The 27,995-nt window shown below is 50.2% G+C and overlaps 1 protein-coding gene across 2 annotated transcripts; it reads left to right on the top strand.

The window, feature by feature from the left end:
• Positions 1-12: 12 nt before the first annotated feature.
• BAG3 (BAG cochaperone 3) lies at positions 13-27,658 on the top strand. 2 transcript variants are annotated; one of them, XM_055247355.2, is made up of 4 exons: positions 13-531; positions 18,914-19,240; positions 21,354-21,755; positions 26,303-27,658. In XM_055247355.2, exons 1-4 carry the CDS (start codon positions 352-354, stop codon positions 27,116-27,118), a joined length of 1,725 nt encoding a protein of 574 aa, XP_055103330.1. In that variant the 5' UTR covers positions 13-351; the 3' UTR covers positions 27,119-27,658. The 2 variants fall into 2 exon arrangements, with proteins under 2 accessions (XP_055103330.1, XP_055103322.1); XM_055247347.2 differs by having other exon boundaries at positions 14-531; positions 26,300-27,658.
• Positions 27,659-27,995: the final 337 nt, after the last annotated feature.

Here is a 27,995-nt window from a genome sequence, read left to right as displayed (position 1 = left end):
CCGCCCCTCAGCCCCGCCCGCCGCGATTATAGCCGATGACTCAGGGCGGAGCTCCGCATCCAACTCCGGGCCGCGGCCAACTTCTCTGGACTGGACCAGAAGTTTCTAGCCGGCCAGTTGCTACCTCCCTTTATCTCCTCCTTCCCCTCTGGCAGCGAGGAGGCTATTTCCAGACACTTCCACCCCTCTTTGGCCACGTCACCCCCGCCTTTAATTCATAAAGGTGCCCGGCGCCGGATTCCCGGACACGTCGGCGGCGGAGAGGGGCCTACGGCGGCGGCCCGGCCAGAGACTCGGCGCTCGGAGCCAGCGCCCCGCACCCGCGCCCCGGCGGGCAGACCCCGACCCAGCATGAGCGCCGCCACCCACTCGCCCATGATGCAGGTGGCGTCCGGCAACGGTGACCGCGACCCTCTGCCCCCCGGCTGGGAGATCAAGATCGACCCGCAGACCGGCTGGCCCTTCTTCGTGGACCACAACAGCCGCACAACTACGTGGAACGACCCGCGCGTGCCCTCCGAGGGCCCCAAGGTGAGCCGGGCCTGCGGCCCGCCCTGGTCGGCGGCGCCACCTCGACGGCAGGCGGCGGGGAGTGGGCTGGGCCGGGGGGACGCGAGGCGGCGGGGCCCGGGGGTCGGCGAAGGCCCCTCGCGGGCGTACACCGGCTCCCCGCCCCGCCACACACTCCCGCTGCGCCCGGACGAGTCCTCGCTCCGGACCCGCCCTTGACAGGCGTCGGGGCGAAAGGAGGCCCCGGGATTCGGTGTCCCGGGAAGCGACCCCGCAGTGGCTCCGGTGCCGTCCACGACTCGACTCCAGGGCGGAAGGCCGGGTGTCCGGCGTTGGCCTCGCGCTCCCGGGCTGGGAGAGGGGCGGCCGGCCTGGTCAGCTCCGGAGGCCCCGGCCCACCGCGGCCCCTGCTGCCCGCTCGGCCTCCGGGCCCGGGACCCGCGGCGCACCCCGCTGACCGCGGACTCGAGGGGGACACTCGTAAGCTTGGATGGTGGTTTTGGGGGGAATTTTACTGCTCAAGTTCTCCAACTTGGTTGAGGGGTATCTTGACTACTGTCCCATGTTAGGCACCCAATGACTCTGGAGGCTGGTGTCAAAGCATTCATATATATATGTGTGTGTGTGTGTATTTTAAATTAAAATTGTATTATTGTTTGAAAGTGCTTTCAATATGAACGTATCTTAGTATGACTTGTAAAATAAAAAACAGGGTGTGCTTCTCCCCAGCAGTTTCTAAACTAGAGATCTGAGACTTACAGTTGGCCATTGCCTTACCACATTGCCTCACACTGGAGAGAAAGAGAATGATACGTGTATATTTATAATGGCATTCGCTTCCTGCCTTGTTATGGTATTAAAATACTTAGGATTTGTTACCAGTACACAAATAACTGAGTAATGATACTCTTGTGAATACAGCAGAACTATGTCTCATTTACATATATGCAAGGATATATACTTAATCCCCAAGAGCATGAAATTTGAAAACGTAAATTTGGAATGAGTGTGTTAATTTTCAAAAATCATAGTTAGTCATACTATTCTTTCAATTTTCTATACATTTGAGCTTTCAAAATAAAAAGTTTTTTAAAATATGTTATACTTAAAGCGTAATTGTTAATGCCGTCTGGGCAAGATAAAAGCAGCAAAGAGCTGGTAAATTATTTTGAAGATTTAAAAACTCACCAAATTAAAACTGCTTTGTAACCCATTATTTTAGAAGAAAGACCTGTATTATTTCCCTTCATCTTTATGCACTTTTTGTTTTAACAATATTGATAAAACTCCGGTGCCCAACAGTGAGACCGTGTACAGGCAGCAGTTTACATTTACGAGAGATTAGTTGTATATTTATTCTTGAAAATTAGTACAAGAGGGTGTAATTAGCTGGGATGGGCACAGTTACGTATACCTTTTTGTGTGTCTGTTCAACCCATTTTTGGGTGAAACTGACGCTTATTTCAAACCACCTTTCTTAGGAGTCTGCGTGGATGTACCTGATCTTTAGTGTGGTTTACAACTATTATTTTGAGGCCTTCTTCATGTAGACATAGGGACAGTGGTATCTGCTGGCACCTTTGTTGTGAGTGAAGATCAAGTTTGAACATAAACATTCCCAGCACTTTGTTCTCAGCATGAAACTTACCCAGCAAGTTGAGATCTTCCTGTACCCACCTGGTGCATGGGTTAGGCTGTGATTTCATAAACCTTATTAAAATAAAAAAAGCAGGTTTAGTTACCATTATTATTCTCAACAAATAAAAAGAACTACCAAATCAGAAATCTGATGCTGGAAAGATTTATTTGAAAATTTCGCAGTCAAAATTTTAAAGTTGAAAGGTCCTTGAAGATCTCTTATGTTAGGCTTCTTTATTTTCTGAAACCCAGAGAGCTCAGGTGTGACTTTGAAGGTCATCCAGCTAGTACCAACAACAGGGAGAGAACTAGTGTCAGGAAAGTCCTAGCAAGAGGCATTGTGTCTCTTCAGAAGTTGGAAGTGAATGTTTTGTGAAACTGAAGCGTGCAGGCTAGAATACTTGATTATCTTTGTGCCCTCCTGGCCACCAAGTTATTGGGTCACTGACCTCTGTGCTGAGGTTGCTTGGATTTTGATGATGGGATGTGATCAACTCAAGAAAAGAGCTCCCTTTACCAAGTGAATGACTTGAGGCTTGTCAGCATGGCACCAAAACTTAAGGAGAAAACTAACATTCAGCCTATGAGCTGTTTGTGCTTCATTGCTTTCAATCCTGTGCTTTGACACACACAATATCTGGTTGCACTTGTGTGAGTTACACCTTACTGGAGACTAAATGTAGTGGAAAATCCTTGAATATCATTTTGTATTTGAAATTGGCTTCTCAATGCATAATGAGAAAAAGGCCCTTGCATAAAACAAAGGGCGATTTTGGAGGAGCTGAGCTGAGGCCCGCCTGAGCATCATCATCTTCAAGACGAAATGCTGTCAATCAATAAAAAGCTGTTCATTGAGCATGAGGAGCTCAAGAGACGACCTCTCTTTTCGGGGAGGACTCAGCTTCAGGATGTTTAAAATTTAACCACGTTAGTAAGAAAATGGAAAGAAAAGACCAGACCTTTGTATTTTATTTCATCTTCTACTGCCATCTTGCAGTTAATCCTCCGCCCTCTCCAGAAGTGGTGAGGACAACTCCCTGTTTTCACAGAGGGGCAGAGCGAAAGCAAGTATCTTCTGTTGCTGAAGCAGGATGGCTCACGGCAAAGATGTTGGGCTTCATCCAGCCTCATTCTAAGCAGCTGGGCCTCCCCACCTGCAGTCTTCCTGGATTTTGATTTTCTGCACACTTGGGCTTCCCACTAATTTGGCAAGTTCATACCAGTCCAGGCCCCTTCCTGGCAGAGGTTGGCATTCGATGCTGGTGCAGCCACTCCTCCAGGCTCCTCCCTGAATAAACAGAGGCCGGATATTCTGGAGTGCTGTTCCTGCCAGGCATCCTTGGGATGAGAGGGAGACCTTCCTCCCTCTTGGAGCAGGGCTGCTCTAGCTCTGTGGATCTTGGGAGTTACCAGCCTGGCAGTCTCCAGGGAGTCCTGTTAAGAACACAGATGGTGGCTGTGTCTCATCGCCTCCCTGCCCCAACCACATGTTCAAATCTGAATTGCTCAGTGTAGGGCCCAGAAAACTATTAGGTCCAAAAAGCTTTTTTGGTGGTTCTGATTCTGCTGCACGGGCAGTGGGAGCCACGGATGGCCAGTGATCCCATTTTGGGGAGGAGGAGCTGCGGCTTAGTGCCTCCTGAACATCTAACTTGCGGAGCATTTTCCCGAGCCTCCATTTTCCTTCTTGGGGAAACTCACCGGGTACCTGGGCTTCTGGAGGTGTGAATATGGGGGTGACATGGGAAGCCGGGGGTGACATGGGAAGCCAGCGGAGACAGCACCTTGCAAAGTCTGGCAGGGTGGCTGGCAGTGCGAGAGTGGGGAGGTGGTCCAGAGATCCTCCTGGACCCCAGGAAGAAGCAAGCCAGAGCCTTTTCTTTCTGTCTTGCCCACCTGGCAGAATCTCACCATAATCATTTAACAGATTATACTCAGGCACTGTGAGAAGGAGGTAGAAACATCCTTTCAGATGACACTGGAAATGTTTCGAGTTATGATTGAAGTAGAGAGACCCATTTATTCTGCTTAAGGTCTAGCAGAGCCTCCTGAATTTTCTTAAAGATGAGATCGTTTTGCTCTTTCCAGATCGATTGCAAGCTGTTATGCCTCTTAGCAGAGGCGGAGCACAATCAGGAAATGAGTGGCCGTTCTCTCCTTTGTATTTCCAGCAAGTTACAGTTGTGGCTGAGGAAGTTCCTGTGCGACTGCATGAAAGTGATTTGTTGGGGGGCAGATGAAGAGCATGGCCAGATGCCTTGAGCCCAGCTCATCCAGGACTTTCATTTTCCCCTCTAAAGAACAGCCTGTGTTGTTCACATGAGAACCGACTGCACCTCTGAGAACATCATTTGTCCCGTTTTGTAGGGTAGATTTGCCCTTTATGAGGGTGGAGCCCGTACACAGGACCTGCGGCAGCGTTTGACGTTAGCCAGGGCTGGGAAGGCTTAACTGTTGGATGCTGTCAGGGCTGCTTGTGAGTCAGAAAGCTTCATACCACCCATGAGGCTTGCTTAGTGCTGTCCTCGTTTCTGGAATGACACACAGTCACCTTATATAAACCACTCTACATGTTTATTACTTTCTATTGACATTTAAAAATGATGTTCTGATGTTTGTCATCCAAAGTAGAAAACCATTCATCATCCAGACCTACTCTTTCTCCTTTAAGTTTTGCTGTTTTAATATTGCTCTTAAATGTTTAAGAGAGCTTACAGAAGAAACTGAAGACAACAGCCTTGCTTATTAGGATCTTTGAGACCCTCTGGCACTGGCGAACACGAATGAACCCCTTGTCACACTTGACTGTGTTATTCTCCAGCCTCTCCCGGGTTCCCTTTTGTTGTGACTCAACACACCCCTGATCTGCTTCTGCCTCAGAGCATAGACTCAAATGGCCTTCTCTCTTTTTTTTTTTTTTTTTGAGACAGAGTCGCACTCTTGTCTCCCGGGCTGGAGTGCCGTGGTGCGACCTTGGCTCACTGCAACATCTGCCTCCTGGGTTCAAGCGATTCTCCTGCCTCAGCCTCCCAAGTAGCTGGGATTATAGGTGAGAGCCACCATGCCCATCAGGCAGCTGTCTGAGGCAGGCTCCAGAGCCCCTCGTTTTGCAGGTGCAGGATTCCTCTGTATGCATCATGTGGCACATGTGATACCATGTGAGATATCTGGTGTTAAGTCGTCACGTATTTCGATGAAGGTATCTTTGGGACCTTGGCAGCCTTTTAGGAAGCCAGGCAGCTTGCAAAAGCTTAGGAAGAATTTGGGGAGAGAGGAGTGAATATAGTGTTTTTCTGTCTGTCAACACACTTATATATATGTATATGTGCCAGATATGAGTGGGTGCTTTTGGTAGCCTTATCTCTAAATCCTCACCAGCTCTCTGAAGTAGAAACTATGAAGTGTCTTAGGCATGGGACAGCAGACTTGGAGAGGCAGTGTGCCTGGCCTGTGATAAACAGAAAGACTTCTGTGGCTTTACCCTCACCTGGGTTCCTGAAGGGGTGACAGACAGACTTGCCTTTAGCGGGCCTGGCTGCTTTATACTCCCCAGGCACAGCTTGAGGTGATAAACAGCCCTGAGTCCATCTTTGTACAGTTAATCAGAAATGTTGGCCTGTTTCTTGAACCTGGGTCTGGATTTAGGAGATGGGCCCAACTCTTTACTCACTCCTTCACCCCATCTGAAATTCACTGAGCGCCCACAATGTGCGAGTCACAGTGTTAAATGCCATGTAGAGGACAAGTCTGCCCACTTTGAGGCCGTTCTCCACAAAGCATGTCCTGCCTCTTCCTGGTCCAAAGCAGCCTGTCTCTCCTCTGGACCCCATATTATTTTAATTTGAATCTTTTTTCCTAAGCTCTGCACTTTTCTGCTTTGCCTTGGGGTCACACCCCTGTTAAGAGTTCTGGGGCAGAGTCTGTGTGCTTCATCGCTGCCTCTTGATGCCTGGCAGGGTCCACAGGCTCAGAAAAGATCAAACGAGTGACTGTGGAGAAGGGTAGAACACGGGCCTGCCCAGAGCATGAAGGCAGATACAGAAGAGCTGCCCGTGAAGGGTGCAGGTGTGTCCCGGGAAGCCTTCCATTGGTTCCTAAGAAGTGCAGAGTTGCCCTGGGCTCCTAAAGGTCTCAGAGGCCTGCTCCTTTTGGTCACTTTGTGAATGGCCTTCTCTGCACAAAGGACTTCACTATTGATTCCCTAAGTTCATCCTTACAGGTCTGGAGAAGCTCTTTTTTGTTTCTCCCAATGACACAGCATCTTCCAGCAGGGCTGGAGAGGCTGGGAGCTGGCAGCAGCCAGACCCTACTTCCATAGCTGTGCAGAGAGCAGCCCCTGGCACTGTAAAAGGATTCTCTTAAAAATTTTTTTTCGTGTGGCTGGCAGTAAGATCAGACACCGTATACGTGAAGCTTCTTATTCACTGTCAATTCAGAAAAGCCTAGAATCGCAGAGTGCCAGCTCTGTGCGTCAGGAGCCTGTAAACAGCTCAGCTGTCCAAGAGCTCCCAGCACAGAGCTGTGCCCCAGTGAAATGGGGAGACTTTTTACGGAATATTCCTTAGCATTCAATTGGAGAACAAACGTTTGCTGTTTTAAAGTAGCTTCCTCAGTGTTTATTAAAGTAGAATTATATATTTTTTTCAGTTATTTCAAAAAATTCTTCCTTGACATTGAATGAATGAATAAATGAATGGATGGTTTAAAAATTCAAACGGTGGGAGGATGGGAAGGCCCCTTCATGTGCAGAAGAAAAGCCAGCCTCTTCGCTGGCCCACCTTTCAGGGTCAGTTCAGACCCCCAGCATCCCAGCGGGGTTAGCACTCCTTCCTGGGTTGGACGGGGTCTTCCCCGGTTCTGACAGCGCTCCATGCCGGGCGTCCCTGCAGTCTTGGGGCTGTGGTGACTCAGAATTAAGCTGAGTGCCTTCACTCTCGTGTGCCCTGCCTGGCTGGCCCGATGACTCAGCATGGAGCGCTGGCTCCCTGACCCAGAGCACACTTGAACTGAATGTTCCAGGTCTGAGCCTCAGCCCAGCGTGGCTGGGCAAAATGGAAGGCTTTCTCTCCTGCTGCCTCTCCTGCTGCGTTTTACCCTGGGAGATGAAGGTTTTGGAGACGTTAGTGACACATGGATGTTATCACAGTGTACAGCTGTGACAGGAGTAGTAGAAAGGTTAGCATCCACCTGGCCTTACCATCAGACAAACCTGGGTTCTAGAGATCTTAGGCAAAGCACTTACCCTCCCTGAGTCTCAGTCTCCCCTTCTGTGAAGTGGGCATAGCAACACTCCTGTTAGCAGGATTGGGAGAATCAAGGAAGATGGTACGTGGGAGGCGAACGCCCCAAAGCCTGAACTGATGCATGCGTGGAACTCCTGGAAACATTTGCAGCCTGCTCTGTGGAGTAGAAGTGTGTTTGTGGATAGGTGTGTGGCCTCTCCACACAGCAGACCGTCCTGGCTGTCCATGGGCCTTTCAGCTCTCAGAGAGGCCTGGGGTCTTGTTTCCTAGAAGCGAGGCCTCCTCTTATCCCCCTTGTACGGAGTGTAGCTGACTCCTCCGACCAGTGTCCAGGTAGCCCTCGGAGCCCTCCCTGGGGCTTCCCGTGCCCTTTGTGAGTGGAGGATGTAGAGGAACAGTAACAGATGAAGCTGCGGGGCCTTCGGGAGCCTTGACCCAGCTGCCAGCCCCCGTCCCATGCGTCCGTAGACGCATCTCCCCATCCTCTGCCCGAGACAGGCTGGGTCCTTGTTTCCTGCACTGCGCTGTGTAGAGCGCTGACTTTACTCAGCCCCAGCTCCTCAAGGGGAGGGTCTCCCTTAGCCGTGTCTGTGCAGCCACAAAGTGCCAGGCAGGAGCTAGGAGCGCAGCCTGTGAGGGGGGACGTCAGCCCACCTTACTGAGGGGCCGATTACCTGCACAGCTGTTCTGGACCCAGCTCTTGGGTGTAAATGTCACCACAGATGGAAGGAAGGAGGGGTTTTCCAAGTGCCACCACCCTCTTCTGGGGGGTGTGGCTGTTGTGGGCCAAATGCTTGAGAAGCCACTGCAGGTGGGAGCAGAGCCCCCCCTGGGACTCAGGGGTCTCACTGTCCATCAGAGAGGGTCCCCTTGCCTGCATGACAGCTGATGAACTGAGGATGTTTTTCTTTTGGAAATTGTATTTTATACAGAATACACGTCTGCTGATGTCCTGTACGCTGAGACCTAACAGACACTTGTAGGGTCGTGTCTGGAGGATGGACTTGCCAGGTGGCTGACCGTTACATTTAGCATATGGAAATGTAGCAGATGAGAGAGGCCCTTTTCCTTGGCTCTGTCTAGATTCAGAGCTTCCTGGGATGGAAATTTCGGGTAGTTTCTGTCTGTGATTTGTGACTTTGGCTTGATTAAAGCAGGTGGCTCTGCTCTTTTTTTTTTTTTTTTTTTTTTTTTTTTTTTGAGACGGAGTCTTGCTCTGTCACCCAGGCTGGAGTGCAGTGGCACAATCTCGGCTCACTGCAAACTCCGCCTCCCGGGTTCATGCCATTCTCCTGCCTCAGCCTCTCCGAGTAGCTGGGACTACAGGCGCCCGCCACCACGCCCGGCTAATTTTTTGTATTTTTAGTAGAGACGGGGTTTCACCGTGGTCTCGATCTCCTGACCTCGTGATCCGCCCGCCTCGGCCTCCCAAAGTGCTGGGATTACAAGTGTGAGCCACCGCGCCCGGCCTCTGCTCTTTTTTTTTTTCCCCTAAAGAAGAGGTAGGTACGTTCTAACATGCCCTGAAGCTTTTCTGTGACCTTGGGCCACATTCCAGTTCCTACCTCTGCCACATGGAACCCGTGAGGCGGGCTGCAGGGCTGGGGCTGCGGGGAGGCTGGATGCTGACTCAAGTGCCCCCAGCAGGGGAAATACCAGCAGCTGCGGATGGTGCCTGGCCTGGAGATGGCTGACATGTGCCCTGGTGAGGGGCCATCGAGGATGTTGAGGAGACGCCAGCAGATGTTCTGCTCCCAGGCGGACCCTTCTGTGCCCCAGCCTGGCCTGGCTTTTCTCCCTAGGCCTCAGGGAGATGTGTCAAGGAGCCACAGTCAGTGCAGCTGGGCGCCCTGCTCAGCCAGGAGTTTGTCTGCAGAGCAGGCCTCTTCCCCAGAGCAGCAGCCCAGCCTGTTGGAGAGGCGGGTAGTTTAGGGCTCAGGTCCCTAGAGTCGTCTTTGGCTGTTTGCTTCCAGGTTGTGAAACTTTGGATAAAGTCTTAAGCAGGGAAAGTGACATTCTTGCTAATTAGTCCTCTTAAGACTCTCAGATAAAGGGGCTTCTAATTCTAACCGTCTTACCACCAACTCGGTGAGACAGACTAAAGAATTAGGCTTTGTTGAACAGGGCGCGGTGGCTCACACCTGTAATCCCAGCACTTTGGGAGGCCGAGGCAGATGGATCACTTGAGCCCAGGAGTTCGAGAGCAGCCTGGGCCCCATAGTGAGACCTTGTCTCTAAAATAAATAGATAAATATTTTTTTTACAAAAAGAATTAGGCCTTGTAAACTGTAAGCCCAACCAGCTAGTGCTGGAGAAAAGCTGAGTCCGTCAATAACTATTTGTGGAATAAAGAAATGCAATTGTGGCTGCGCGTGGTGGCTCACGGCTGTAATCCCAGCACTTTGGGAGGCTGAGGCAGGAAGATCACTTGAGATCAGGAGTTCAAGACCATCCTGGCCAACATGGTGAAACCCCATCTCTACTAAAAATACAAAATTAGCTGGGTGTGGTGGCACATGCCTGTAATCCCAGCTACTCAGGAGGCTGAGGCAGGAGAATCACTTGAACCTAGGAGGCAGAGGTTGTGGTGAGCCAAGATCATGCCTTTGCACTCCAGTCTGGGTAGCAAGAGCGACTCTTCATCTCAAAAACAAAAACAAAAATTAGCTGGGTGTGGTGGCATGTGCCTGTAATCCCAGCTACTCAGGAGGCTGAGGCATGAGAATTGCTTGAACTCGGGAGGCGGAGGTTGCAGTGAGCTGAGATTGTGCCATTGCACTCCAGCCTGGGCAACAGAGCGAGACTCAGTCTCTTAAAAAAAAAAAAAAAGAAAGAAAAACCCGATTGTTTAGGGCACAGAGCAGCTCAGAGTTTACAAAGACTTGTACCTTATTTCGTACCTTATTTCACTTAACTCTTGCAAAAACCACGGGGAAATATGGGGATCTTTACAGCTGGGGAAACAGTAGCAAGGAGTCCTGACCGTGGTCACACAGCTGGTGAGCATCAAGGAGGGACTGGAACCCAGGGTGGCAACTTGAAGACCCAGGCTCATGCTGGTTCATTCCTGTTTATTTGGACACAGCTGCAGAGAGAAGCAATGTTGGTTTCATCGTCTAAAAAAAATTTTCCCCATTGAAAACACATAGGGACAGTCATCTGTTTATCCCAGGATAAAATGTATATATATTTTAGTAACAGGCATATTAGATAAAACCTCCAGTGGCCTGTGACTTGTGATAGCTTATCGAGTATGTGGTTGGCACAGACCTCTTGTCTTACCAGGAGTCTCTGGACAAAGCCTAACTCCTCAGGTGTGCTATAAGTGGAGTGTGGACTTAGTTTTTTATTCAGAATTTTCCCCGAGTCTATTATGTGTCCAAAATAGTGCTGGGGGAGTGGGAGAGACCCTGTATTACAATCCAGTGGGGACTGAAGGGATTTTGACTTTGGCTGTAGGGATGTGAATGGCTGTTTATTGTTTATTTCAGTATCAAATGGGCAGTAAGACTTAATTCATTCATGCACCCCGTCATAACAAGCAGAGAGCTTTGGTAGGGTGCTGAAACTCGACTCCAGTTGCACTTTGTTTTTTGTTTTGGTCGTTGTTTTAATTCAGAGCCTCACTCTCTTGCCCAGGCTGGAGTGCAATGGTGCGATCTCAGCTCACTGCAACCTCTCTCTCCCTCCTGGGTTCAAGCGATTCTCCTGCCTCAGCCTCCGGAGTATCTGGGATTACAGGCGCCTGCCATCATGCCTGGCTATGTTTTTTTGTTTTTTTGTATTTTTAGTAGAGACAGGGTTTCACCATGTTGGCCAAGCTGGTCTTGAACTCCTGACCTCAGGTGATCCGCCCGCCTCGGCCTCCCAAAGTCCTGGGATTACAGGCATGAGCCACCACGCCCAGTTCCAGTTGCACTTTGGAAGAAAGTGTGTTTTGTTTGTTTCCTGCCTGATGGAGGCGAGCCAGGCCACTTAATTTTGATCCAGGCCTTAGCCATATGGGGAGTTCCAGGATTCCTGTGTTCTTCCATCTTTTTTCTTTGTTTTAGAAGTTTTGAAGTGTTCACTTGACCCATGTGAAGGCTCTTCTGGCCTAAAAACCCAGTTAATACAGTCTGTGTCCTACTTAATTCTCCAGGCCTGCCAAGTCGTAAGTGCTACGAGACAGCCCTAAGAGTTGCCTTTGTTACTGTTTCTCCTAGTTCAGACCAGAGTGATGGAAGCTGTGGTTTGTAGATGTGGAGCCCACTTTTTAAAGAGCACTATACCTGGCCGGGCGTGGTGGCTCACGCCTGTAATCCCAGCACTTTGGGAGGCCGAGGTGGGCGGATCACGAGGTCAGGAGATTGAGACCATCCTGGCCAATATAGTGAAACCCCGTCTCTACTAAAAATACAAAAAAAAAAAAAAAAAATTAACTGGGCATGGTGGCGGGCACCTGTAGTCCCAGCTACTCAGGAGGCTAAGGCAGGAGAATGGTGTGAACCCGGGAAGCAGAGGTTGCAGTGAGCCGAGATCGCACCACTGCACTCCAGCCTGGGTGACAGAATGAGACTCTGTCTCAAAAATAAAAATAAAAATAAAATATAGAGCAGTGTACCATGGAGCCAAGATTGGGGCTCACAGAAGGTGCCCATTTTCGGGTTTCAATGGCCACTCAGTGTACAGGGAGTCAGTTGTGGGTGGATCAAGATAGATTCTTCTCCATGGCTTTTTCGTGAACATGCATGTGCCCAGCGTACGCCTCTTTAGGCAGACACCTTGCAGGTGCCCAAGGGCTGTCGTTCCCACCCTGCTTTTAGGGCACAGGGTTGGGGGTTAGAGCCTTCCTTCTCTTCATTTGTTTTTGTTTTTTGAGACAGAGTCTCACTCTGTTGCCCAGGCTGGAGTGCAGTGGTGCAATCTTGGCTCACTGCAACCTCGCACCCCCGGGTTCAAGCAATTCTTGTGGATCATCAGCCTCCTAAGCAGCTGGGATTACAGATGCCCACCGCCACGGCCAGCTAATTTTTGTATTTTTAGTAGAGACGGGGTTTTGTCATTTTGGACAGGCTGGTCTCAAACTCCTGGGAATGGATCTGACCTCAGGTGATCCACCCGCCTCGGCCTGCCGAAGTGCTGGGATTACAGACACGAACCACTGCACCCGGGCGGGCCCTCCTCTTCATCTGGGACATGAAACTTTGGGATGCTTTGAGTTCCAGCAATTCTGATATGATTTGAGTGTAGTTAGGAGTAGTCATTTTTAGATTTCTGTGACATTAACGTTTCCTTGTCTGGGGGCTTTGTATAGCTGTTGAGAGCTTGAAGGGACTTTGGAAATCAGGCCACGCAGAGTGTCAGAGCTGAAAGGAACTTTCCATCATCATTTTTCTCAGTGCGGACCTTCAGGCTTCCTCACACACCTATGGAATCAGACCTACTTGGGTTGGGCTTAGAGTCTGCAATGTTTGCATTTCCTCGGTGCTTCGATACTCCAAGCGCTGGAGAACCACTGCTTTCTAGAACATTTTTGGGCCTCCCCTTCATTTTGCAGCTGAGAAAACTAAAGTTCACAGAGGGCATGTGAGCCGCTTCCGTAACACATGTATTTAGGGGCAGAGCCAGCGTTAGGACCAAGTGCAGCCTCTTCCTGGGTCTCCTCCTTGTTCCCTCAGCGCTCATGTTGCTGCTAAAAACCACTAGTGCAGTTTAGACCTGCTCTTAAGCAAATGAGCCCAACAGCTCACCAAAGCTCAGAACCTGACCTCAGGCTTTCTCTAATCATAATATCTTGTACATAATAGGGCAAATTTTGGCTCATCTGGGGTCATTTTTTTCCTGCTTTCTGTCTTGGCTATCTCATGGAGTTGTTGGGTGCCCTGAGACATGCCTCAGATTTTTAATGCAATGCACAAACAAGGGGGCAGAATTAACTAATTCATTTAATAAATTAATATAGTGAGATAAGCAGTGAGAGTCAGGACTGAGCCCCTGGGCTCTTCTTTCCTAATTGGATTTTGTATGATATATGTCATCTGATATTCCTGATGTCTTTAGCCAGAGATAAGGATAATGAGCTCTGAGCTGCAGGCGGGCCCTGACGAGGTGGCCATGAGGATCAGCAGTCATCTGCCTGGTCACTGTGGTTGCGCCCCAGTCCCTGTCCCGTAATCACACAGAGCTGTCCCCCCAACTCTGAGGAGGCAGATTCCGAGCTCCCGCTTGAATCAGGAAGGGGCACGTAGTGAGCCTTATCTGAGAGATGCTGGTGTAACCAAGAGGCATTATCTGGATGTGCTTGAACTTGAAAACACTTAGTAGACTGAAGAGACATGTTTTAGTCAGATTCTAGGAGAATTATAAATATTACACATTTTTTCTTTTGATTCTTTTATTTACAAAATATCTCTCTTTGCTAAATTGTGTTGAAAACACCGTAGAAGAGAGAAAGGGCAATTTAACTCTTCCAGGTGGTGTTTAGTGTGTGTGTGTGTGTGTGTGTGTGTGTGTGTGTGTGGTTTTTTTTTTTTGGCGGAGTTTCACTCTCGTAGCCCAGGCTAGAGTGCAATGGCGTGATCTCAGCTCACTGCAACCTCCGCCTCCCGGGTTCAAGCAATTCTCCTGCCTCAGCCTCCCGAGTAGGTGGGATTACAGGCACCCGCCACCACACCCAGCTAATTTGTGTGTGTGTGTGTGTGTGTGTGTGTGTGTGTGTATATGTATATATATATATATATATTTTTTTTTTTTTTTTTTGAGCTGGAGTCTCGCTCTGTCACCCAGGCTGGAGTGCAGTGGCGCGATCTCGGCTCACTGCTCACTGCAAGCTCCACCCCCCGGGTTCACGCCATTCTCCTGCCTCAGCCTCCCGAGTACCTGGGACTACAGGCGCCCACCACCACTACAGGCCACCACCACCCTGCACTACAGGGTGCAGGGGCTGGGAGCTGGCTGACGCTCTGAGGCCCAAGTCACTCGGGAAGATCACAATGCCAAGATACGCCGGCTAATTTTTTTTTTTTTGTATTTTTAGTAGAGACGGGGTTTCACCGCGTTAGCCAGGATGGTCTCAATCTCCTGACCTCGTGATCCGCCCACCTCAGCCTCCCAAAGTGCTGGGATTACAGGCGTGAGCCACTGCGCCCGGCCTAATTTTTGTATTTTTTTTTTAGTGAAGCCGGGGTTTCACTGTGTTGGCCAGGCTGGTCTCGGACTCCTGACCTCAGGTGATCCACTCACCTCGGACTCCCAAAGTGCTGAGATGACAGGCATGAGCCACCGCACCTGGACCAAGTGGTGTTTTTTACTTAGTAAAAGTGGAAGCATTTGCTGTTGTGACCCTAATGATAGTGGATGGGAACATTAGAATGTGGCATCAGCATTCCCGGCACAGACCTCATTACAGGTGGGAGTTTCGTTTTTGGTTGAAATTATTCATTCACGTAGAAGTATTTAATTGCCTATTTTGTGAAATTCGTGTGTTTTTTATTTAAAGCAACGTTTTTTGTTTTTTGTTTAACAAAACCCCACCGGAGTAGAAGGGGAGCCTGGAACGTCTTTTAGATGCAGTGCTTACAAGGAGACACTTGGTTTTTTATTAAATGGCAAAAATGGGTCATTAATTCACCCAAACCCAGGAATACAGACCTCGGGACTGTTGGAGAAGCAGCCAGGCCGCCCTTGCCTGTCTTGACTGTCTCTGCTTTCCAGCTGTGCCGGCAGGCTTGGCCTGTTCAGTGGACCTCACGCGCAGTGGAGACCTTTCCCCTTCCCCCCATGTGCCTCTCATTTTTCTGGGTGCTCTTTCCCCTCCAGGCCCTCTGCCCTGCTTTGTGCTCATCTCCTCCTCCATGACGTCCTTCCTCACTTCCCAGCATGTCCTGGCTTCTCCTTTCCAGTCCCTCTGTCTTGCGGAGGCATCTCCTGTGATGGTTGGAACACTCAGAAGGGTGGACCTCAGCCCCCACTTCCAGCCTGGCCCCTGGGCCTCCAGCCAGATCTCCCTCAGCTCAGCACTGACCCCCAAGCCTGCCCCTTGCCACTGCTTCCCACCACTCTTCTGACACCACTGCCCCTGCCTGCAGTGACTACATTCCTTCCCCGTGGACCAAGCCATGTTTCTGGAAAGGTTGAATATTGGCTCCAGCAAGCAGTCTCTGCTGTCACAGTCTTGTGTGCAGACAGAGTTGTTTTTCCTTCCTCCCTCTCTCTCCTGTCTTCTTCCCCTCCTCTTTCAATGGAGGCACAAAATGTGCTCAGCGAGATGCATGAGGTGCTTAGCTCATGGCTGGCTGGCTCAAGGGCCTTCTGGATCCAGGGGCTTCCCCCAGGAGGAGCTGCATCTCCTCAAGGCCTGTCTGAGGACTCCGGGCCCTGGAAGGGTCTGGCTACAATGGGTTGGGATCAGCAGCTCTCTCAGTTGAAACCAGAGAGTGTGGGTGGGATGTGGTGGAGTGGGCAGTGTGGGGGTTTGATGGAGTTTTACATAGCTATACACCCATTTACCACCGCCCAGAAAAAGAGAATATTCCCATCACCTCAGAAAGCTCTTTCGAGACCCTTCCCAGCCACTACCATCTCCTCCAGAAGTGACCACCATTCTGGTTTCTAGCACCATCAATTCACTTTGTACTTCACTTTTACTTTTTCTTTTTTTTTTTCTTTTTGGGACAAAGTCTTGCTCTATTGCCCAGGCTGGAGTACAGTGGCAAGATCTCAGCTCACTGCAACCTCTGCCTCCGGGGTTCAAGCGATTCTCCTGCCTCAGCCTCCTGAATAGCAGGGACTACAGGCGCCCACCACCATGCCCAGCTAATCGTTGTATTTTTAGTAGAGATGGAATTTCGCCACGTTGGTTAGGCTGGTCTCAAACTCCTGACCTCAGGTGATCTGCCCGCCTTAGTCTCCCAAAGTGCTGGTATTACAGGCTTGAGCCATGGCGCCTGGCCCTATCCTTCGCTTTTGATTCCTTTGACACTTTGGAGTCTGAAGAGCATAATTTTGTGCCTATTTAGGGAGAAACTCACATTTATTGCCAGTCTTCCGGGCATCTCTCGATATGCCCTTATAAAACCTCACAACATTTCTCCAGAAGCAGGTGTTGGCTAGCTCCATTTTCTAGAAAAGGAAATGTAGGCTTACAGAGGTAAGAGAATTACCCAAGCTCACAGAACTGTTAGGAATAGGGGTATGAATCACACTTAGACCCTACCTAGGGCGGCGTCTACCATGGAAGAGCCTGTGCCTTTCCCCATCCCTCAGGGCCTCCGTGCTTTCCAAGTAATTCTGCTTCTTGTTTGTTTCCTGCCTCCTTAGCCCATCTTCTAAGTCCCTGTTGGCAGGGAGTGCCCCTTGCTGGTTTGGTATCCCCATAGGACTCCTCAGTGGGTGACAGGATGTTTGCCCAGGAGCAGGTGGCGGATGAAGGTTTGCTCACTGCTGGGCCCTGCTGTGTGGAGTGTGCAGATGGTTGAGGCTTTTGTGCGTGGCTGGGAAGAAACAATGAGCCCCTGGGCAGCCAGCAAAAATGACACTGCAGGACTAATGCAGGCCCTGATTTCGGCTGGAAGGAGGAGGACCTCAGTGAGTGGACAGAATGCCCACAGGCACGTTATGACTCAACACCGAGTAGCAGAGGGTTTCTTCAGCGCCTCTTGCTGGCTCCCTGTCAGGGCCGTCTCACGGCAGGAATTCAGCTCTGAATGTGAGGCCTGGACCTGCTCCTGCTCTTGGGTGACCTGAGAGTTAAGCAGGCTAATGTAATGCCGCTGCCCTGAGCACGTGGCTGTTCTAATCTGAGAATGCCTGTCTGCCCATGTCCCCAAGGACACAGTGACACCCATGCCTTTCCTGTGTGCTGGAGGCCCTCCAAGGGCAGGGTCTCAGCAGGAGGGAGGCAGTTGATGGGACTGAAAGGGCTAAACCAGGGTCAGCCACCTGGTGCCCACGCCTGCACACAAATAGAAACATCACAGAATTAATAGTCTGTTCACTCAAAGTGCAGAGCAGCCCTCAGTATCTGTCCTTACTTTTGATTGATTCTGCAGCACTAGAGATTGTCCCTGGCAAGCTCATAGATTGTTAGCCTTTGGTGTTTGTTTGCCGTGCAGAGAGCTGCCTCCTTCAGGAAAGATCACTCCCCTTCTTAAGACTTGCCCTCTACAGATATGTGCAAGTGACACTTATCAGTAGCTCCCCTCCTGGGAAAGGACCCTCAGCGCTCGGGGACTGTTAGGACTTCTGTTGCGCAGCCCCAGCTTGCTGAGAGATGGCATTGCCCAGTGAGTGACTGGCCAGCCTTGTTTTCTGAAATAAGATCTTTCCTGTGGTACATCTGGAACTTGGCCTTCTCAAGGGTCCCAAAATAGCCAGGCCACTGAAGGGAGAACTTCAAGACAGGACATAAGAGAAGGACCCCAACTGCTCCTTGCCCAAGCAGGCTCTGTTGTGTTGAAGAAAAAGTTCTTCAGTGATACTTGTTAAAGCACAGTCAGGAAGATTTATTCAGGGCCATCAAGATAGGCATAGGGACCACGGCAGTGGGGTCTTGCAGTCGTGGGGAGAGACTGGGCACAACTTCAAATACAGCACGGGCGAGTGGGAATTTATAGTCAAGGAGCAGTGTGGATGGAAAATTAGAAGAGGAAACATCAGGGCTAAGGGCGTTTCTGGCTACGCTGACCAAACAGGATTCTTGCCGAAGACAGGCCAGGGTGATTAGACAGCACCTGGGGATGATGGAGGCTGAGGAAGCTGACCAGATAGTGAGGCTGGGGAGGGGGCTTCTGGCTAAACTGACTTAGCAGTGTCTTTTGCTAAAACTTGACTTTACAAGGAAGTACACAGATGGGCCTAGGAGATGCTTCGGAAGCCTAAGGTTTGGTCAAGCAGAGAATCTTTGTCAGTTGGCATCGTTAGGCGACACAGTTACCCCTGGGTGCTCCTCTCTCCCTGTGCTGCTTCTGCATCCCTGTCCTTCCCCTTCCTGCAAATTGTTCTAACAATACTCCTGAGGAGGCAGCCCTCGCTCCCCAGCCAACTTCTCTGTAAAGATTCCCAAACTGTGTCCTGTGTTTGGGCCCAGTACAAGCTCTATATTGCTGGGAAATGTGAGGGCCTTTTTGGAAACAGAGACGCTTGCTGTAATGTAGAAGTTGGAGCTGACCGCTGCTCCTGGAGCTCATCTTCTGATCCAGGTCTCTGAAAATGAGGGCGTGGGCAGCTCTCCTACACCCACCGCTTCCCTCGGTCACCCAGAAAAGAAACCTGTCTTACCAGTTTGGGGAATTGGGACCTTTCCTGTGCTTAACAGATACTTTTGGCTTTCTCCTGATGACCCTAATTCCTAAACTGTTGGCCAAATAGCAGCCTCTGTGGGGTGGGGGGTTTGGAGGGTACAGGGGCTGGGAGCTGGCTGACGCTTTGAGGCCCAAGTCACTCAGGAAGATTACAATGCCAAGTGCCACACTGTTTCCTCTGCCAGGAGGGTTCACTTCCCAGTTTCTAACCAGTCTGTGTTTCTCCACTTTTTGTTTCAGGAGACTCCATCCTCTGCCAATGGCCCTTCCCGGGAGGGCTCTAGGCTGCCGCCTGCTAGGGAAGGCCACCCTGTGTACCCCCAGCTCCGACCAGGCTACATTCCCATTCCCGTGCTCCATGAAGGCGCTGAGAACCGGCAGGCGCACCCTTTCCATGCCTATCCCCAGCCTGGGATGCAGCGATTCCGAACTGAGGCGGCAGCAGCGGCTCCTCAGAGGTCCCAGTCACCTCTGCGGGGCATGCCAGAAACCACTCAGCCAGATAAACAGTGTGGACAGGTGGCAGCGGCGGCGGCAGCCCAGCCCCCAGCCTCCCACGGACCTGAGGTAAGGAGAGGCCAGGCTCACGGGCCTGCTGGGGAGCAAGCTGCTGTGCTTCCCAGGCCGGGCCCAGCCCCCGAGGACAGTGTCCTGGGCCAGGCACCTGTTCACATGCAGGGCATCTGGGTCTGGCCTGCAGCATCAGAGGTCACTCAGCAGAGACAGAGTGATGGCCCCACATCATCCCTCGGCATCTCATAGGGCTGTTCTTCAGTGGGGCAGGGCAGGAATCATGTGGCTTCTTTTTGTAGTTAAGGAACGGCTTGGAAGGGCACACCGCAGCCTGCCTGCTCCAGATGCACACAGGTGGAGGGAGCAGAGCTGGGACCAGAAGCCTGGCCTGCCTTCTGGCTCCTAATTTCCGTGCTCCTTCTTCACACTGGGCTTTCCATTCAGAAGCACAGAGATAGCTGTGTATTATTTTGTTCAGTTCAATGCTTATGGATAAATCTTAACCACTTGTGGAGCTATGTTGATAGGAAAATGAGACCCCATGCCTGCCCTCACCGTGCACCACAGTTTAAAAAGAAATAAGGAGTCAGGAAGGCAGCTGCTTTAAGACAGCATTTTAATCCTGAAGCCAAACATCTCAGGGATCTGTCAATGGATTCTGTGCATTAATAGCTAAAAAATAGTTCTTAATCTGGCTCTTAGCTGGATTTGAGGCATTCCTAGTAGGATTCCTGAGCAGTAAGCCCTCTCATTTTCCCGTCTGCAGATCATCCTGTTGTGTGTGCCAGTGTTGTTGCTGGGCACAAACTCCCGTGTTGTATCTGCACCCAGAGTCATGCTTGCCTCTCAGCTCTGTCTGAATCGGTTCAGCTTCACACCTGCTTGAGAGTGAAAAGTTACAGTTAATGTGGGATATCAGAGGCTCTTTTCTTTTCTTAAAGAGGTAGTAGCTGGCTGAGGCAGGTGGATCACTTGAGGCCAGGAATTCGAGACCAGCCTGGCTAACATGGTGAAACCCCGTCTCTACAAAAAAAAAAAACAAAAATTAGCCAGGCGTGGTGGCACATTCCTGTAATCCCAGCTACTCAGGAGGCTGAGGCAGGAGAATTGCTTAAACCCAGGAGGCAGAGGTTGCAGTGAGCCAAGATCGCACCACTGCACTCCAGCCTAGGTGATAGAGCAAGACTGTCTCAAAAATAAAAAAATAAGTAATGCCTGTATTTATAATGGTTTTGCTGCAAGAAATCAAAGTGACACATAAATGCGAGACATCTTCGCAAATTTAGGCTAACAAGGCACTTAGAAGAGGAAATGCTCTCAATTTCGAGGTGAATAGAAGGTGGCCCAGCAGGGAAAGGTGCTTGACCTGCCTTGGGCCACACAGGATGCTTGCAGCTCGCAGTTGCTCAGCCAAGTTCTCTGTAGATTGGCAGAGAAAGGGTAGTGGGGACAACACATCCCTTGTATGAGTGCCTCCTGTGTGCTGGCCTGGGGCTGAGGTACAGGCCCAGGTGACTGACCTCATCTTCAGAGCAGCCCGGTGAGGGAGGGACACTCTTCCTATATTTCGAATGAAGCTTAGAAAACGATTGAATTACTAGGAATTTGAACATAGGCCCCTTGACTCCAAAGCCTTCAGTCTTTGTGTGTGTGTGTGTGTGTGTGTGTGTGTGTGTGTGTGTGTGTGTGTGTTTTGTTTTGTTTTTTGTTTTTTGAGGTGGAGTCTCTCTCTGTTGCCCAGGCTGGAGTGCAGTGGTGTGATCTCAGCTCACTGCAACCTCTGCCTCCTGGATTCAAGCAATTCTCCTGCCTCAGCCTCCTGAGTAGCTGGCACTACAGGCATGTGCCACCACGCCCGGCTAATTTTTGTATTTTTAGTAGAGATGGGGTTTCACCATGTTGGCCAGGCTGGTCTTGAACTCCTGACCTCAGGTGGTCCGCTCACCTAGGCCTCCCAAAGTGCTGGGATTACAGGCGTGAGCTACGCTACCGCGCCCAACCCTAAAGCTCTCAGTCTTAACCCCACATTTTGAAAATTGAAAATTACAGATAGGAGGTTTTACAATATGGATTGCCCTGAGGAGGTGCACAGCAGAAGGCATGGTCAGGATACCAAGCTAGGGGAGTCATTTGTGGGGTCAAGCCCTCTACCCTGTGTCTCTTGCAGCGGTCCCAGTCTCCAGCTGCCTCTGACTGCTCATCCTCATCCTCCTCGGCCAGCCTGCCTTCCTCCGGCAGGAGCAGCCTGGGCAGTCACCAGCTCCCGCGGGGGTACATCTCCATTCCGGTGATACACGAGCAGAACGTTATCCGGCCAGCAGCCCAGCCCGCCTTCCACCAAGCCCAGAAGACGCACTACCCAGCGCAGCAGGGGGAGTACCAGACCCACCAGCCTGTGTACCACAAGATCCAGGGGGATGACTGGGAGCCCCGGCCCCTTCGGGCGGCATCCCCATTCAGGTCATCTGTCCAGGGTGCATCGAGCCGGGAGGGCTCACCAGCCAGGAGCAGCACGCCACTCCACTCCCCCTCGCCCATCCGTGTGCACACCGTGGTCGACAGGCCTCAGGTACGGGAAGTTAGTCGTCAGCAGACCGGTTATGGTGGTGTGTCTCCAGGGCTGCAGGAGCTCTGTGGGTGCCCTGGGTTCCCCCTTCATCCCTGCCTATTTAAACATGCGTGTACCTAGAGGCAAGTGAGATTCGAGAAATTGCTAGGTATTAACAGAAATGCAGGACAGTTGCTCAGGCTGTGATCCCTCCGCACTCTGCAGCTTTTGCTGGGCTGATCATTGTGCATTGCAGCTGACTTAGAGCAGACGAAACAGCTTGGCAGAACTTACATACCTGGGACCAGGTTCCTTAGTGCCCACCACACCCTTTCAGGGCTCTTCACACCCCCACCCACAGCGCAGCCACAGCCTCATCTTGGGTGTAGGCAGCGTGTCACCTTCTGCTCAGTTACCCACTCCACTCTGCAGGCCCGTTCTGCTCATTCCCACCCCTGTGCCTTTGCCCATGCTGAACCCGCTCCCTGAAATGCCCACACAGTACAGGTTCTCCCCGTCCTCTGAGGGACGAGCCAGTCTTGTCTCCTCCATGAAGCCTACTCATCCTTCTCATCTCGTGATGCCTCATACGAGTCCCTTAATGAGAACTCCCAACTTGTATGAGTTCAACATGTGATTATTCGCGGTATTTCAGAAGTGTTCGTTTTATCTCTTCAGCTTAGGGCTGAGCCTGACCACAGGGCCCATGTCTTAACCCCCCTCCTCCCTTTGTAATCAGGTACCATGTGGTCTGGCTGAGGCATCAGCCAGCTATGGCGGATTGGAAGCCAGGCTGGCCTGGGGAAGGTTGTAGGCAGGGGTCTGGTTATCTTCCAGTGGAGACACAAGGTGCAGGTTCCTGGAAGAGGATGTCATTTAGTTTGAGCAGCTTGCAGCTTAGCAGCAGAACAGTCAGCAGCCCTGGGCCCCCTGTGGCTGCAACTTGAGCAGCTGAATGCTACAGTTTTTAAAAAGGAAAGCCCCCGGTGAACAAATGTGGGATATTCTTTCATTACAAATGGTCACACTGGCCAGGGACCTGGAATAGAGCACCCTCCTCTTAAAATTTTGTTTTATTTGGAAATAATTTCAACCTCATAGAAGAGTTGTGTGAATCATACAGAGTCCCACATACACTTCATCCAGTTCACTGTTTGTCAATATGTCTGCATTCGCCTTGTCATTTCTTCTCTCGTATATTATTGATGTGTTTTAACTGTTTGAAAATTAGTTGCAGACATCATGTCCCTTTTCCCCTGAATAGCAAATATTTTCCAAAGAGGAGGACATTCTCATTCATAACCATGGTAGACTTACCAGATTCGAGAAATTTAACATTCTTACAACATTATTATCCAGTACACAGCCCATTTTCGAATCTTTTTTATAGCAGTTTTCCCCCACTTCCAGGATGTCTTCCAGGACTGAAACAAGGATCATGAGCACCACATTTAAACGCAACTTCTCTTCAGTCTTCCCTCAGCCTTTCTTTGCTTTCACGGCCTTGACGTTTTTGAAGAGCACAGGCTGTGGAACACCCTCTCTAAAGTGTTTCTAAAGTCACTTCTTACACAGCCATCATTGTCAGAACCTAGGGAGGGGTGCGTGGTTGGGTTGTGACTGGTAAGGGCCAAAGTTGCGAATGTCTGCATTGGCGAAAGAGATTTGATGGAAAAGGAGGTTGCTGGAGTGTAGACAGCTACATCGATCCATACTTGGGTTCAGCAATCCTAGGAGGGTCCCATTTGTAGAGAGAGGGATATTTTCGCCAAATCATTCCCATGTATTTCTCATAATCAGTGAAACAATATTTCATCCTGTTTTTACCATTAATCGTGTTTGTAGTAACCTCCCTTTTAGAGCTGATTCAAAGTTCCCTTTTGGGAGGCTTTCCAGCATTTCGCCAAACTGAACATTATAGTGGAATTGAATGTTTTAAGCTGGGAATAGTTTAGAAATAATATAGTCCAATTATTTCCCAGTTGATGAAATTAGGGTGAGATTTTAAAAGAGGTGTTAGATATTCACTTACATGAATAAGAGCCAAGCAAGATAAGGCCAAGCGCAGTGGCTCACGCCTGTAATCCTGTAATGCTAGCACTTTGGGAGGCCAAGGTGGGGGTATCACTTAAGGTCAGGAGTTCAAGACTAGCCTGGCCAACATGGTGAAACCCCATCTCTACTAAAAATACAAAAAAAAAGTTAACTGGGCATGGTGGCGGGCGCCTGTAATCCCAGCTGCTCGGGAGGCTAGGGTGGGAGGATTGCTTGAACCCGGGAGGCAGAGGTTGCAGTGAACTGAGATCACACCACTGCACACTCCAGCCTGGGTGACAGAGCGAGGCTCCGTCTCAAAAAAAAAAAAAAAGAGTCAAGATATTTTTGCTTTGAGCATAGCTCATTTAAAAGTATATGGCTGGCCGGGCACAGTGGCTCACGCCTGTAATCCCAGCACTTTGGGAGGCCGAGGCAGGCGGATCACGAGGTCAGGAGATCAAGACCACAGTGAAACCCCGTCTCTACTAAAAATACAAAAAGATTAGCTAGGCCTGGTGGCGGGCGCCTGTAGTCCCAGCTACTCAGAGAGGCTGAGGCAGGAGAATGGCGTGAACCCGGGAGGCAGAGCTTGCAGTGAGCCGAGATCGCGCCACTGCACTCCAGCCTGGGCGACAGAGCAAGACTCCGTCTCAAAAAAAAAAAAAAAAAAATATATATATATATATATATGGCTTACTAGGCATGGTGGCTCACACCTATAATCCTAGCACTTTGGGAGGCCGAGGTGGGCAGATTGCTTGAGCTCAGAAATTCAAGACCAGCCTGGGCAGCATGGCGAAACCCTGTCTCTACAAAAAAATATAAAAATTAGCCAGGCACGATGGTATGTGCCTGTAGTTCCAACTAATCATGAAGCTAAGGTTAGAGGATCACCTGAGGCCAGAAGGTTGAGGCTGCAGCGAGCTGTGATAGCCCCACTGCACTCCAGCCTGGGCAACAGAGTGAGACCCTGTCCCCCACAAAAATCTATGTATCTGTATGGCTGTAGTTTATAGTCACATGAAAACCTGCACAGCCAGAGGTTAGCACAGAGGCGCTGTGTCATTGCTGAATGTTAGGCTGCAGCACAGCTATCCTGAAGCAAGATTGTTCTGGAGTTAACTATTTAGAGCATCTTGGCTAATTCTAAAAAAATACATTGGTCTGGGCAGAAACTACTAGGCTCTCACGGTTTTAAAAAAAGAAGATCATATCTTTTCTAAAACAGGAGACAAGAAGATCACACCGTGAGCAGACTGTCTGCACAGCGTAAGGAAGGAGGACCAGAGGCAGCGACTCCAAGGCTGCATCACCTGAGAGCTGGAGTCACTCAGGACTCTGCTCTGAGTCAGCCTAGTTCAGCAGTCAGCATGAGTTTTTGCTATTTTTTTCCTTCCTTCCATCCTTCCTTCCTTCCTTCCCCGCCTCCCTTCCCCCTTCCCTTCCCCCCTTCCCTGATTCCTTCCTTCCTCCCTTCCCCCTTCCCCCTTTCCCTCTTTCTTTCCTTCTCCCCTTCCCCCTTGCTCCCTTCCCCCTCCTTCCTTCCTTCCTTTTCCCTTCCCCCTTCCTTCCTTCCTTTCCCCCTACCCCTTCCTTCCTCCCTTCCCCCTTTCCCCCTTCCCTCCTTCCTTCCTTCCTTCCCCCCTTCCCCCTTGCCCCCTTCCCCCTTCCTTCCCCCTTCCTTCCCCCTTCCTTCCTCCCTTCTCCCCTTCCTTCCTTCCTTCCCCCTTCCCCCTTTTCCCCTTCCCCCTTCCCCTTTTCCCCTTCCCCCTTCCCCTTTTCCCCCTTCCCCCCTTCTCCCCTTCTCCCCCTTCCCCCCTTCTCCCCTTCTCCCCTTCCCCCTTCTCCCCTTTCACCCTTCCCCCCTTCCCCCCTTCCTCCCTTCCGCCTGCCTGCCTGCCTGCCTGCCTGCCTGCCTTCCTTCCTTCCTTCCTTCCTTCCTTCATTCCTCCCTCCCTCCCTCCCTCCCTCCCTCCCTCCCTCCCCTCCCTCCCTCTCTCCCTTCTTTGAGACAGGATCTCACTCTGTCACTCAGGCTGGAGTGCAATGACATAATCATGGCTCACTACAGCCTTGGATTCCTGGGCTCAAGCGATTCTTCCACCTCAGCCTTCTGAGTAGCTGGGACTACGAGTGCAAGCTCCCACACCTGGCTAATTTTTAAAGATTTTTTGTAGGGTTGGGGTCTTACTATATCGCCCAGGCTAGCTATTTTCATTTTTGAGTATTTTATTGGGTTTCTTTTCATTGCCGTTAAGAATACCATCTACAGAGAAATTCAGTGAGAGGTAACAGACAAATAGCCCGGGGTGATCAATGGAAGCCTGACTAATGGTTTGGTTACATACATGATTAATACCATGTTTTTATTTTGTAACAGCCATTGATTGACTTTGAAAATCTTTTATATTATTAAACTTTTTTAAAAAAGCCATTTCTCAGTTTTCTTTCTAATCTGTACTAGCTACAAACAATTTCTGTGACTTTCAGTCAGTTATTAAAAATATCTTTTTGTGTCCTTTTTTCAGCAGCCCATGACCCATCGAGAAACTGCACCTGTTCCCCAGCCTGAAAACAAACCAGAAAGTAAGCCAGTCCCAGTTGTACCAGAACTCCCTCCTGGACACGTCCCAATTCAAGTGATCCGCAAAGAGGCGGATTCTAAACCTGTTTCCCAGAAGCCCCCACCTCCCTCTGAGAAGGTAGAGGTGAAAGTTCCCCCTGCTCCAGTTCCTTGTCCTTCTCCCAGCCCTGGCCCTTCTGCTGTCCCCTCTTCCCCAAAGAATGTGGCTACAGAAGAGAGGGCAGCCCCCAGCACTGCCCCTGCAGAAGCTACACCTCCAAAACCAGGAGAAGCCGAGGCTTCCCCAAAACATCCAGGAGTGCTGAAAGTGGAAGCCATCCTGGAGAAGGTGCAGGGGCTGGAGCAGGCTGTAGACAACTTTGAAGGCAAGAAGACTGACAAAAAGTACCTGATGATTGAAGAGTATTTGACCAAAGAGCTGCTGGCCCTGGATTCAGTGGACCCCGAGGGACGAGCCGATGTGCGTCAGGCCAGGAGAGACGGTGTCAGGAAGGTTCAGACCATCTTGGAAAAACTTGAACAGAAAGCCATTGATGTCCCAGGTCAAGTCCAGGTCTATGAACTCCAGCCCAGCAACCTTGAAGCGAATCAGCCACTGCAGGCAATCATGGAGATGGGTGCCGTGGCAGCAGACAAGGGCAAGAAAAATGCTGGAAATGCAGAAGATCCCCACACAGAAACCCAGCAGCCAGAAGCCACAGCAGCAGCGACTTCAAACCCCAGCAGCACGACAGACACCCCTGGTAACCCAACAGCACCGTAGCCTCTGCCCCATAAAAATCAGACTCGGAACCGATGTGTGCTTTAGGGAATTTTAAGTTGCATGCATTTCAGAGACTTTAAGTCAGTTGGTTTTTATTATTAGCTGCTTGGTATGCAGTAACTTGGGTGGAGGCAAAACACTAATAAAAGGGCTAAAAAGGAAAATGATGCTTTTCTTATATATTCTTACTCTGTACAAATAAAGAAGTTGCTTGTTGTTTCAGAAGTTTAATCGCGTTGCTTGTTGTTCTGCAGCCCTGTCTACTTGGGCACCCACCACCTGTTAGCTGTGGTTGTGCGCTGTCTTTTGTAGCTCTGGACTGGAGGGGTAGATGGGGAGTCAATTACCCATCACATAAATATGAAACACATTTATCAGAAATGTTGCCATTTTAATGAGATGATTTTCTTCATCTCATAATTAAAATACCTAACTTTAGAGAAAGTAAAATGTGCCAGGAGCCATAGGAATATCTGTATGTTGGATGACTTTAATGCTACATTTTAAAAAAAGAAAATAAAGTAATAATATAACTCAAAATGGTTTTTGTGGTTTCTAAATCTTTGAAAGCAGTGTCATCATGGAGATTGTCCCTGGTTTCAGTTAGAATAAATGACAGGTGCATTTAACAAGCCTGCTTTGGGTTTTGTGACGTCTCCAATAGCCCGGCTCATGAGAGAATTGTCCTGGTCACCTTTCAGTCTCAGATTGCAACAGGAACCTGGGAAGACTCAGGGCTGTGAACTCAGGTAATGGGAATATGCCTGCTGCATCCCTTTGGACCGACCCAGCCAACAGCCAAGGTGCCACTTAGGTAGCATGTCTGCCCACCTGGCCTCAGGCCTCACCAAGAGGCTGAGATTGTCCAAAAGTGCCC

The sequence above is a fragment of the Symphalangus syndactylus genome, chromosome 2 (assembly GCF_028878055.3).
Source record: "Symphalangus syndactylus isolate Jambi chromosome 2, NHGRI_mSymSyn1-v2.1_pri, whole genome shotgun sequence".
NCBI lineage: Eukaryota > Metazoa > Chordata > Mammalia > Primates > Hylobatidae > Symphalangus > Symphalangus syndactylus.
The sequence above is the reverse complement of the archived record's forward strand: the minus strand, read 5'-3'. Positions and strand labels throughout refer to the sequence as shown.